A 14,217-nucleotide genomic window follows, 5' to 3' on the forward strand; every position below is an offset into this window, starting at 1 on the left:
TGTTAACGCTCAGAGTGAATAGTTTTTCCCAGTTAAAATCTAAAAAAGTTTGTTTTTTTTACAAATATTCATATTATATTAATTTCTAGTTAGTCAGATGTTGTTTTTATTATAAAAAGTCCTAAATTATATACAAATACGTTAATAAAGTTTTATAGTATATTTTAGTTTTTGATTTAGTAGATTTTAGCTAAACTTACAGACTTACAGTAGATTTTCTAAATAAAATGTGGCAACGCTGTGAAGAAATGTCATTTTATTTTGTCTTATCAATGGCATCTGATGACATCGTTGTTTGTTTACATACGTGTTTGGATTTATTTTATTAAATTGTTTTTTTACTTTTTACTTGTAGATTAGCTATATATAACAAAGACTTTTGTTCTCTTACTATAAAGTAAAATATTCAGTTTGTGTGCAAATTTTTGAATCAATGGTGTTTAAATGCTGTGTACCAAACAGAACTGAGAAGTAAGGAATATTCTTTTGGGTTACTTTGCATCCATGCAATTTAAAAATTTTGTGTTAATTTCGGCGCTGCCTTAATGTCAGGATTGATGTGTTTATAAACTCGGCAATGTTACAAAAAGATACTGGAAATATTTTAATTTTATTATGAGCTTTAATTTTGGTACTTTCCTGTAAATTGTGCCGTTAATTTTTTAAATAAATATTTTAATTTTTGAATTTTGTTTTTCTACCTTTCCTATTGTATGAACTATATTTATAATTGCAGTAAAAGACTCCATAATGTAATGCAAATTACAAAAAATAATCGCTAATGTAAGAAACAATTGTCGATTATTTTTATAATTTGCATTATGTTATAGAATCTTGTTTTACTACAATAATTAGCAACAAAGCTTATTTGAACGTTTAAAATTCCCGCCATTGTCCATTTAGTTCATGACTAAACCGGACAGAGGGCGCTGTATACATTGCAATTTTACGTATTAAAGAGTTGCCTATCTATTCTACTTATATATACCTTATCTATGTATTAAACTTTAAACTTCCCACTCTCTAGATTCACAACGTTTACGTCGCAAGACTGCGACACCTCTATTTTATCGTCAGCAGCGTTGCCAAATCGTAGCGTTTCACTGAATCACCTTGTATAAAAATATAGTGGAGGTTCACAGTTAAGTACTTGCATAGGTATTCTTGTCAAGATTAACTTAAATACAGACAATTTGATTATGATCATGGCACAACATCAAAATATCACATGTATGTTGATTTAACAAATAAATAAACAACCTCATCGGACGCAGGTGTTGGCTTCATATATGAATAAGTATAAGAATGTAAAATTGATTATTCGAGGTTCAACTTTAGGCTAGAGCTCGCCACAACTGAACATAATATTTGAACATCTAGTTGCATAAAAAGGCAATTATGGCAATATGTTACCAAAAAGTCTATATGTTACTACAAGTAATGTCGTGTATTACTGTCTTATACAAAATTTGCTGTGTTGGGATTTGCCATTAGAACTTATTCCAAATTTTGGTTTGTATTTTGGAGTAGACACAAATTAGACAGCTCAGTTCAAAGAGATCCCATTCTCAGCCATCCCACAATATAAGACAAAAACGATAAGAAATATATGAAAGTACAAACAAGGACACCTCAACAAGAGACACGACTCTAATTATATCAAAATCCGAACTGAAACTTATTTTTAAGTTTTACTATATATGTGTCCAACACCTAGCATCCAGATAAATAAACTATTAAAATGTTTAACAAATGCCACTAATAGTACACAAAAATACTGTCCCATTATATGGTTTAAAGTGACTAAACTCTTTTTTACTCTTAGAGAGATATAATAAGTTAACACATATGTACATAAGTTATAACAGAGTCTTTTTGGTCAGTTTTCTAAACTGTTATTTTGGACTTTGCAGTTTTGATGTGAAGCCGATTAAATATTATACAAATTATCTATAAAACTATGCTGCACCAAGAAATTAACCCACCACTCAAAGATGTCTCAAATGTATCAAAGTCTCCTCATGTTTCAATTGTGTCAGCAGATAAATAAAATGTACAACATATGTACAGTGTATAAAATATAATGCTAGACCTAGAGAGTGGACCAAGATTCATAGTCATAGGGCGCGGAACATTGCAGAAGGAGAGATATTAGAGTGGCCGAGACATTAGTTTCAACCGAACAGTGGCAAAACTTATCCAGCTCGTTAAGATATATGTAAATAGATGTAGATCGAGAGTAGCGCTAGGTAACAAACTCTTAGATTCGTTTGAAATAAACAGTGGCCTGCAACAAGGATATGCTCTGTCACCTCTCCCTTTTAATATAATTCTGGAGAAAGTACAGTGGACTCTCTCTATAACGAACAAGGATATTACGAGGTTTTGCTTATAACGAGGTACATTAGGTGTCCCATGAAATTTCTACTGAACTATAACCCGCTATAACGAGGCATATTTTGTTATAACGAGCAAAAATGAAATCAAAGAATATGTTTCTTACCTGTTTTTAGCGCAGTAATGGCTATAAATAAATACCCCAACTGCCTGTATATAGAAATGCCCAACATATGTGTTATTATCGAGGCCAGTGCTGTAATAAACTCTGCCGCCTGTTATAAACTTCTTCCTGTTTATCGACCGATATTGAATATTGTAGGAAATTTACAATTTACGATGGCGCTAATTGTTCAGGTAGACCATCGACACCTAATAAATTACTTAAGAGGCTTCACAACATAATATTATTGTTGTCTGATATAACGAGATCCGCTTATAACAAGGTAATTAGTCCGCGATTTCAGTGCTCGTTATAGAGGGAGTCTATTGTAGTAAAAGCAGCATAAATTAGAACAAAACTACTGACAGAACATGGACCAAAATGACTACAGGTAGTGGATCTTCTAAAGAACTATTGCCTTGAAAATATCTGCGCGCCAGCTCGTCTAAAATTATTAAAATTTGTACGGTCGAAACGTAAATTTGTACTCTGCGCATGCATGAGTCATAACCTTTTAGATAATCCACTACCTCTACTAGCATACGCGGATGGCATTGACATTTTGGGAAACACCGTCACCAATGTAAAAGAAACTTTCAACAAATTAGAGATAAAGGCAAAATAAACGGTCTAAGGGTCAATGAAGAAAAAACTAAATTGTAATAAAGAAAAGAAACACGTTCTCACAAACAATTTATTTTACAACTGACGACCGGTTTCGCTGTCTACAATATTCACAGCATCTTCAGGTCCCGGTTAAAGTAAAATTAAATGCTACAAACAACAAAAAACCAGAGTTAGTTAAGTGGTCTGGTTTAAAGCACATGTTAATGATCCAGCCAATATCAAAGTACATATATTTATGCATGCACATAAATACCCACATGTACGTACGCATGGTGTACAATCCTCATACTCACATACATGCACGCATTCATATGCAGTGGCAACCAAAAGTATGTCAAGTATAAGATATATACTTACTTTCCGGTATAAGGGAAGAATATAGTAGTATTCAATATCATACTTTTTTCTCTGCACTTTGCTAAAGGGATGGTTGGTGAAGGGAAAGATTTGAATGTAATATATTAACAAAACATTGGCAGGATCTTGAGGACATTAGTAAGATAAACGACATTAAACAGAGGAACTAAAAATTGTTACTTATTTATTTATTAATAAAGTGATGTTATTTTTAATTAATAGTGTAGATTTTATTTATATAGGATTTTTAGATGTTGTTCAGGATGTTCAAGATTCAACAACTTATAGATGTAAAATTGGGTGTGCGATTTTTTAGACAAGATTGGTCGGTTATGTAATAGTTATGATCTGATTGTGAAATTTGTTTGATTTGTTTAAAAATTGAACAATAGTAATTTGCTAAAAAATTTTTATATTAATAATATTAAAAGTGTCAAACAATAAAATCATTAATAACTAAATCAGAATTAAAGTCAAGTGTATAGGTAATGCAGTAGGTGAAATTAAATTTATTGTAATATAAAGTTATAATTATCTGTACTGCAATGAAACTTTATGGAATACAACTAAAAAAAGTTGAAAAAGTAATGTATGAAAAAATAATAAATGAAAAAATCTTTTTTCATTTATGTTAATATCTGTTGAATTTAATAAATAGTTGAGTAAGTTTAAAATTAATTTCAAATTTTGAAAACATTACCTGGTGGAGTTGCATTGAATGGTTTCTTTGTAATGATAAAATTACAATGATAAAATTTGTTATCATTACAAAGAAACCATTTAATGCAACTCAACCAGGTAATGTTTTCAAAATTGTAAATTAATTTTAAACTTACTCACTATTTATTAAATTCAACAGATATAAATGAAAAAAGATTTTTTCATTTATTATTTTTCATACATTACTTTTTCAACTTTATTTAGTTGTATTCCATAAAGTTTCATTGCAGTACAGATAATTATAACTTTATATTACAATAAATTTAATTTCACTTACTGCATTACCTATACACTTGACTTTAATTCTGATTTAGTTATTAATGATTTTATTGTTTGACACTTTTAATATTTTTAATATAAAAAATTTTTAGCAAATTACTATTGTTCAATTTTCAATTTCAATTTTTAAACAAATCAAACAAATTTCACAATCAGATCACAACTATTACATAACCGACCAATCTTGTCTAAAAAATCGCACACCCAATTTTACATCAATAAGTTCTTGAATCTTGAACATCCTGAACAACATCTAACAATCCTATATAAATAAAATCTACACTATTAATTAAAAATAACATCACTTTATTAATAAATAAATAACTAACAATTTTTAGTTCCTAGGTTTAATGTCGTTTATCTTACTAATGCCCTCAAGATCCTGCCAATGTTTTGACAATATATTACATTCAAATCTTTCCCTTCACCAACCACCCCTTTAGCAAAGTGCAGAGAAAAAGTATGATATTGAATACTACTATATTCTTCCCTTATACCGGAAAGTAACTATATATCTTATACTTGGCATACTTTTTTTTGCCACTGCATATGAATGCGTGCATGTATGTGAGTATGAGGATTGTACACCATGCGTACGACGTACATGTGGGTATATATGTGCATGCATAAATATATGTACTTTGATATTGGCCTGATCATTAACATGTGATTTAAAGCAGACCACTTAACTAACTCTGGTTTTTTGTTGTTTGTAGCATTTAATTTTACTTTAACCGTGACCTGAAGATGCTGTGAATATTGTAGACAGCGAAACCGGTCGTCAGTTGTAAAATAAATTGTTTGTGAGAACGTCTCTCTTTTCTTTACTACAATAGTATGGACTCACACATGCAACCCATTCATTATTTAAAAAACTAAATATATGTGATTTAACGGACAAAACAGACAACTTACATAGAATAGGGCAAAGAGTGGAGTGTTTTAAATATCTCTGAGCAACAATCACAATAGATCTGTCGATCTGTTAATTCCGACGTTGAAGTATTTCTTGAGAGGTAGACTGCCAGTTATTTCTCCATCTTTTTGGTGGTCTCCCCGCTGGACGCTTACCAGCTGGTTTTCCTTCTAGCCCAACTCTTGGTAGTCTGTGCTCCTCCATTCTTTTTTACATGACTGAACCATTCCCTTCGTCTTTGCCTACCCCATCTTACTACATCTTGCACGCCACATTGTTCCCTGATTATGTTTCGTATTCTATCCGTTCTTGTCTTCCCTACTTTTGCTCTTAGTGTCTTCATTTCGGCTGTTCGTAGCATGATTTTGGTTTTATTGGTGGCTTCTCTTGATTCAATACCATAGGTCATAACAGGTCTGATGCAAGTTTTATAAATTCTAACTTTGCTGTCCATTCTCATATATGGGTTATTCCAGACCACATCTCTCAAACATTTAGACGTGACTGTGGCCTTGTTTATTTGTCCTCTTAGGTCTCTGGCTGGGTCTTGGTAACTTGATAAATCCACACCTAGATATTTGAACTGGTATAGCTGTTCTATGGGTTTCCCCTCTACCACGAGCTTGCATCTAATTGGATCTTTCGCAATGATAATGCAGAGATGGAAGAGATAAAAGGGAGAATTCAGGCAGCAAACAGATCTGTCCATAACACTATTAAATCCAAAAGTCTAACAGACATCAAAAATCAGGATATATAAAACAGAGATTAGACCGGTGCTCGTGTGTGGGTGTGAGACGTGAAATCATGGAAAGAAAACTCAGATGTTTTGAGAGAAAAATTCTCAGATGGATCTTCGGACCCTATGACGACCTGAATACTAACCAATATTGAATGAGAACAAATATCAGATGTAAAGGGCTCACAATGTATTCCAAGAGATTTAAGGTCGCTGCATATTATCATGCACGTAGCGTTTCCAGCACGTAGCGTAGTCTCTGAAAAAACTCATTTTACTGAAAGGTGTCTGACACGATACGATTCAGACGGTGAAATTTATATTTATATATAAATTTATATAGTTCATATTTAAAACCAGTTTAATCACATTTTTCGAAAACTAAATACTACGTGCTGGAATCGCTACCTGCATGATAATATGCTGCGACATTAAATCCCAACTTATGTTAAGGTTAAATCCAAGAGATTAAATAAACTGAAAATTCTAAATTTTTTATTATTTTGATTGTCCTGCTTCTAATTTTTATAAAATACTTTTTAACTATTGGTGGGTTAATTTATTGGAACAAAATCTAATATATTCATAATTTAAATTTAATTTAATTAATTTTGTTAATAAATAAATTACCACTTAATAAAAATGACAACATAAATTGTAGGTTATTCCTACTAGAGAGCTATGCTCGAAAAATTTTCGTTATAGTAGATTCACATTTTGAGATTGGTTAGTACGTTAATAATATAATCTGTATTTTTTATCTTAGTAAGTTGTGCTGTCGTTCGATTCAAATTAAATAGCAAATGTTAGAACAGTAGTAGAACATTTTAAGACAAGCAAGAAGAAATATGATATGATATATTATCTGTAGACATCTACTGTTGTTTTATTGACTTCCAAAAGGCATTTGATAGTGTTAAGCATTCAATATTAATCGAAGTTCTAAAAGACATTGGCTTGAACGGCAGACCCGTTCGCATAATTGCAAATTTGTATTGGAATAATAATAAATTATTATCAGTATTAATATTAAAAGAGGAGTATGGCAGTGATATCTTTTGTCGGCTCTGCTTTTCAACGTCTACTCCGAAATAATTTTTTAGAAATGCACTTTCTGAAAAACAAGAAGGGATAATTGTGAACGGTGAAGTCATCAATAATTTGCGATATGCGGACGACACAGTACTCTTAGCTTCTACTCAAGAAGATCTGCAAACATTACTTGGTAGCGTTGTTGAGGTAGTCAAAAGCTCGATGCCATCAAATTTGACAAAGTCTAAGTCAGAAACTGAGTAAATTTGATAATATATATAATGCACATTTTCCCTAAAACAAACTAAATTTTTTCTTTGTTATTTGTGATTTACACTTGCAGATTTGCGATTTTATTTGAAACGAACAGCTAATATATTGTTCAAGCAAAAATACAGATAAAATTTTAGTTAAGCACATTAAACAGTTGTATCAACAAGATATAGCAAATATTAAAATTACTTAAGGTACTCATATTATGGCATACACTGCAATTGTGTTAGCGGTGTATTTATTATAAATTAGGTGTTTATACTGGTGCTTTCATTTCCTGTTTAATACATGTTTTAAACGCTTCCCATCCTTCATTCTTGGCGTAGGACTTAAAATAAAATATTAGATTAGATAAAGTTTTATTATTAGATACAGAGTGATCAACTTTTGTGACGAAGTCTGTTATATCACTTATTATAGGAGATACCAAAAAAAGTTATTTACAAGAATAGGAGGTACCTGTAAACTTCACCTTTTAAAATTAGTTCTAAGGTCTTCAGGATGGTACGTTTCCAAATTCATGATTTTGAAAAATGAACTGAAAACCGACACTTTGAAGCTATGTAACTCAGAAACAATTTTCTGAGTCTTGGGACAATAAGAACTTTTGATCAACACGACAAGAACTACCTCTCTGCAAAGTTTTAGTCAATTTAACCCTCATAGCACCAAGCTTTTTTGCGACGTTGTTTACCAAGCGGGGTCCCAAAAGGACCCCAGTTTGTTTATTGACTTTGTTTTGTTTCTATAAATTTTTTTGTTACTTTAGGCCTTAAATAACTTGTTTTTCAAAATTCAATGTTGAAAGTTTTTATTTTTTTAGAAAAAAACAGTTTACATGAAAAACTGAAGATTTCACTAAAAATAAGCATGTGTGTTTTAAAGTTTTGTTATTATTTATTTTATTTATGGATAATACATTTTACAACTGTTTTCTTCGCTTTGTGTTGATTACAAACAAAAGAACTTGCTTTTTATCCTTAAAAATAGAAAAAACGTTTATTTTTTCTTGCGTAATCTTTATTGTTTAATGATTTTTACTGAACTAATATACTAAAATGCATCGACTAATTTACAATGATTAATGGGATGTTAAAATATCTTATCTTTAAGCGGCTTCTGAAGTTTCTAAAACATCGAATTTCATTTACCAAACATTGATATCGGCACTTTGTTGCGCATTCTGACGGATTTCCGTTTTGACTATACTATACCTTGACCCGAGCCCTAAATATCAGAGACAACGTGTCAATGAAACCAGATGGGACTATTTACTGCAAATTCTAAAGCGGAAATTAAAAAAAAAAGAAAAAACAAACGATTTAAAGTCGATAGAACACTAAATTTATGTCTAACGTTAAACTCCAAGCGGGGTCCCAAAGAGATACCAGCGCATATTTTATTGAATAAATAAATAATATTTTTGAAAAGCGTTATATAATTGAAGGAAGAGAAAAAAAGTATATTAAAGTGTGTAAATATATTTAATTTCCTTAGCTAACGCTTTCGATAAAAATGTCATCTTCGGAGCTAATGGTCAAAATAAAAAAAAAAAGAAGTACCACTACGAGTTGTGTGTGTGCATCATATTTAGAAATTTTGTCTGCTGTGCAATTCCGGATGATGAACCATTAATTAAATAATAAATAAATGTAAAACAGTAAAAACAACCACCTAAACGTTACAAACATAAAATTTTGTCCATGGTAATGGGTATCACCCAACCATTTCAAGTAATGTCGAGTAGTTGACTCTGAAATGGTTGGGTGATAGCCATTACCATGAACAAAATATGTTTGTAACGTTTAAGTGGTTGTTTTTACTGTTTACATTTATTTACTATTTAATTAATTTTTCATCATCCGGAATTCCACAGCAAACAAAACTTCTAAATATGATGCACACAGGCGCGGATTCAGGGGGGGGTCAACGGGTCCATGGACCCCCTATTGTATTTAGTCTATAAGTATTTTTTTAGTATTTATTATTTTTTCTGTCAACCAGAGCTCAATTCTTTTGATACCGTAGGTATCTATGACTGAATGTTATCCTTAGAGTAAGTGTGAGTTGTATGGCTGAATCTGGACAATAAAATATTTGCGGAACGTCTTACCCCCCTATTATGAATTTCTAGATCCGCGCCTGGATGCACACACACACAACTCTAAGTAGTGGTACTTCTTTTTTGTACTTTGACCATTACCTCCGAAGATGACACTTTTGTCGAAAGCGCTTAGCTAAGGAAATTAAATATATTTACACAGTTTAATATACTTTTTTTCACTTCATTCATTCAAGTGTGTACAAAATTTATCAGTCTTTCAACACGTTATATAATTGATATTTAAAAAGGTTAAAATGACACATATTAAAAAAGACATCCTCAAAAAAAATTGTGTAAAAAATTATTTAGAAAAAACAGTTGCTGGGGTCTCTTTGGGACCCCTCTGGGTGCTCTAAGGGTTAAATGAAACCACTTTGACATAAGTAAATAAGTATCGATAACTATTAAAGTAAACTGTGAACCTGAGGCATATTCATGCCATCGGGCGATGCTAGGAATATATTTCACTAAAGCAGGCCGCGCACTGAATCGGCACAGAGCGATCGGCTCGGCTAAGAGCAATCGGCAGATTTTGCTATACATGGAAATAAATGAGCCACCGCGTACCGCCTAAGAACGTTCGACTCGGAAAGGTCAGATCGCTTCGGCTTCGGCGGAGAATGATAGCAGAGGCAAAACCCGCCGAATAGTCCGATGCCGTTGGCGCCGTTGTGTATGTTTTAGTAGTATTTTATGCATTGCAAGGTACACGTCTATAATTTTTAAGAAACGCAAATTCCTATGCTTTTTTAACTGCATCATATAAATCTTGATACTGATGCTGTTTTGATTTCAACGCCATTTCTTTCATAAGTATAGAAATACAATGTATTTACCTACTAACTAAATAGAATAGAATATTTTATTTCTATTCATTCTTTTAAGAATTGTTTCACACAGAATATTCAATAAATAAATGAACAACAGTTTAATATTTATTGCTGCCAGACGTTCGGTACAAAAAAGCTATATGGTAACATTATGACTGTGACTGATAAAAAGGAAATAATCTGAAACGCAATGAAAGTAATGCGATAAAAGTAATATAAATTCTTGTTTATTCTAAAATAGGGTACAATTATATTCGTGAACCTTTTGTTTAAATTAAATTAAATTTAAATATACCAAACAATACCACAAATAATAAAAATATACGATGTACACCGTCGTAATAAACAAAGTCCCTCTCTCCATTTTTCCAGTTTATGGATGTTCCCTGAGTACTAGATACATATATTTATCTATTAATATTTCAAAGTTTGACTGATTAATTGAAAATGTGCCAATTTTATTGTACTTATACAGTGCGCTGGAATAAGTGTTAACCTCCATATTAACTTATTTATTTTCAGCACATAAGCAAAACGCTCGGACAGGTCGATTTTTAAAATAATCATAGTATATTATAGCATCAATGTTTCGAACTTTACGCGATTCTTCTTCAGGTAACAGTCATATCTTTGATTTTTTAAATAGAAAAGCACATCATGTGACACCTCATTTAAAAGCTTTTGAAATACTGACTACAAAAATGTATAATAATATATTTGAAATTAAAAATAATACTAAATTTTCTCATCGTTTTCATCTCTGTAATTTATTAAAATAAACGTTATAGAAGTTGTTAGGGACTTTCGGCCCTTGGTAAAAATGAAATATTTCATTCTGCGTTTAATTTTTTCAAAAATTCTTATTAGTTTTCTCAGGATTCAAAAAAATAGATGCATTTAAAAAGCATTGGACCTAAATTTTGCCGAATTGGATTTCGTTTTTGTAATTCATTGCACGCTAAGGCAATCATAAAATCTTCTTCAGAATCTGATGAACTATTAGGAACTCATTTTTAAAATGACTGAAGTCTATATTACACTGTTGCTGACACCACGCAGCTCCTGTCAAATGTCAAGTGACGTCAATACGTGACGATTCCGACATTTTGTCATTTGTTGTTGTTTGTTTCCATGGTTTGTTTCTGCTATTTAGATTTCAACGATTGTTATTAGTATTTAATATGTCATCGGGTTTGCAAATACAACATAATTAACACATTTTTGTTTATTAACGTTAATAAAAAGTGTTTTGTTAAATGTATTCTATTTTTTATTTAACCCAAAAACCTATTAAAGCTTGGAAAGGAAGTATTAAGTTTATGTTGAAATTTAGTATTAACAAGAGCTCTGGATAATAGGTAAGAGACATCTAAGAATCATAGCTAAACCTGTTATGCACAACTTCCAGTTCAAACAAGAAAGAAAATTGACAAAAAGGCAATCAAACGTTATTTGATTGGTTTAGATGAAGAAGATACAGAATTTTTGCTGAGGAAGAGAATAAAGTCACATTGGCAAGAGATGTTAAACATTTGGAAAAACTGGTTGTCAGAAACGAGTTCAATTGCCTCTACCATACCTCCTTATAGAAAATAATTCTAAAAATGACCATGATTATATAGCTATTTCTCAATTAGAACAAAATGAGATCGATAATGAAATAATCTCACAGAATGGTGAAGATGACCATAAAAGAATCGGTAGATATGGAAACAGGAAGATATAACCTAAGAAATTGTGATCAAACTAAAAAGCCTTGACACAAATTTCCACTGGAGAACAAGTTACAGATGTGATGACCAAACCTCTAACGAAAATAAGATTCCACATCCTCTCAAAGACGTGACTGATGTAGATGCGAAAAATCTTTTTAATAACGGAAAGTGTTGAAATTTAGTAGGTATTAATAAGGTTTTTCTCATTGTATTCAGTGAATGTCATAATTACGTTAGTGTGATAATAATTTTAATGAAAACATCACTACTTTAAGTGCACATTTGCCTATTTTATCTTCAATAAATCCACAATTTACAAAAGTTTATATCCATTACTTAATCACTACGTTTCGTAAAAAGAAATTTAACATAAATAATCCGTAATTTTGTTACCAGAATGCTTCCACTCTTCATGTTATCCATAGATTATTTCAAATTGGAGCCGCTAACTAGTCACGTATTGACGTCATGCGCAGAACCGAACGAATTTGAAACACTTTGGTGTCATATCTCCTAAATTTATTGTATCATGGCTGACACGAAACTGCAGTCGCGGTGCGAAAATGTCAATGTGCCGATGCCGAGGTGACCGAGTCAGTGCGCGGGTACACTTGCCGATCGTACCGTTCCGAGCCGACCGCTCTATGCCGATTCAGTGCGTGGGCTCCTTAAAGCATCAGCAGTTTACCCACATAAACCGCTATCATTTTGTACCGGGTGTCCCAATAAGAATGGCTCTCGGCCATATCTCAGGAACCGTTTATAGTACAGCTTTGGGAAAAAAATTTTATAACAAAAGTTGCCTCGAGAAAAGTCTGGAAATTATTTTCATCATTGTAAGTCCACCGCTAGAGGGCGTAATTGAATATCAAAAATTTAAAAATCAAAATTTTACAAAATTGACATAATGAAAGGGCACTGAAAATCCGATCATCGTATTCTTCGCAAAATTCTGCTAATATTTGATTTGACAAGTGTAACTCTACCTTTGCAAATAAGAGGTGGGGGTGAGTGGGAACCTTGTTATGAAAAAATGGCTGTAAGTCCGGTTCTACTAAATCGATTTTTGCAAACTTGGTCTCGTTGAAAACAGATCTTTTTCATCAATGTAAGAGTTATAATTACGAAACAGCCTAATAAGTAATATGTCAGCTAGGGGGCGCTATTTTGTTTTTCAGAAATCTAGTTTTCTTTGGAAAATATTAAATACAAGTATGCACTTTTAACCCTGTATTACAAAATTAGACCTAATTAGCAACAGAATATCGAAAGACTCATGTCGATACCTTTTTTCTATCTCGAGATATCTTAAGAAACGTATAAATTGTAAACAAACTGATAATGTCACCAGTAAACGAAGATAAGGAAATCAAAGTGAAAACAGGTAGGGTGCTATGGAAACAAATTAGAGCGGGGCACTTGCGGAGTGCCGACAGAAGTGAATATTTCTCATAGATTCAATTATATTCGGTTCGATTCAATTCGATTCCATTCGATTGGATTTAATTTTATTTATTAGAAAAATTATGCTTATAATTTAATATATTAAAATATACCCAATTTAATACATAATATACAGGGTGCGCCAAACCTCTGGTTTTCTTTGATTATGTCCAAATTATGGGATATACAAAAAAATGTTTTTAACAAAATTAATGTATATCGACGCCGTCTATAATTTAAAATTATTTTAGATTATACAGGGTGAGTCAGAACGACGGTAGGAACCAAAGTTGTGTTTTTTTTAATGGAACACCCTATATATTAAATCATTTTTGAATATATTTTTTAAAAATATTAAGAATTTATATATTAAGACAAACTGTACTAGTGATTTTACCGGTTAATTTTAGAGTTAAACAAACTTTCAAAAGACGTTTTACTTCAAATTTGATAGTGAATTTAATTATTATTATATAAAATAAATAGGATGTTTAAAAATACAATTTGAGGATAAGTAGGTTGAAAGGAATAACGTAATCAACAAATTTAAAAAGGTCACTTTTGTATAACGGCCTCCCCTTTAATGAGAGTATCTAATAATAAATAAACTCTTCCATGCATTATTTACGATTAAAATTTACACGAAGTATTTACTATACTTCATTAGTAATTAAATTTTTAA

The 14,217-nt window shown here is 31.5% G+C and overlaps 1 protein-coding gene across 2 annotated transcripts in view; it reads right to left on the minus strand.

Moving 5' to 3' along the window:
• Window positions 1-6,619: 6,619 nt before the first annotated feature.
• Window positions 6,620-14,217, minus strand: part of LOC126893174 (calcium uptake protein 3, mitochondrial) — an 88,557-nt gene continuing 80,959 nt past the window's right edge. For both annotated transcript variants that reach the window (XM_050663128.1, XM_050663129.1), the window contains one exon: window positions 6,620-7,771. In XM_050663128.1, the coding sequence (XP_050519085.1) occupies window positions 7,700-7,771 (72 nt within the window). In that variant the 3' untranslated portion in view covers window positions 6,620-7,699. The remainder of the gene's footprint in view (window positions 7,772-14,217) is intronic.

The sequence above is a fragment of the Diabrotica virgifera genome, chromosome 10, assembly GCF_917563875.1.
Source record: "Diabrotica virgifera virgifera chromosome 10, PGI_DIABVI_V3a".
NCBI lineage: Eukaryota > Metazoa > Arthropoda > Insecta > Coleoptera > Chrysomelidae > Diabrotica > Diabrotica virgifera.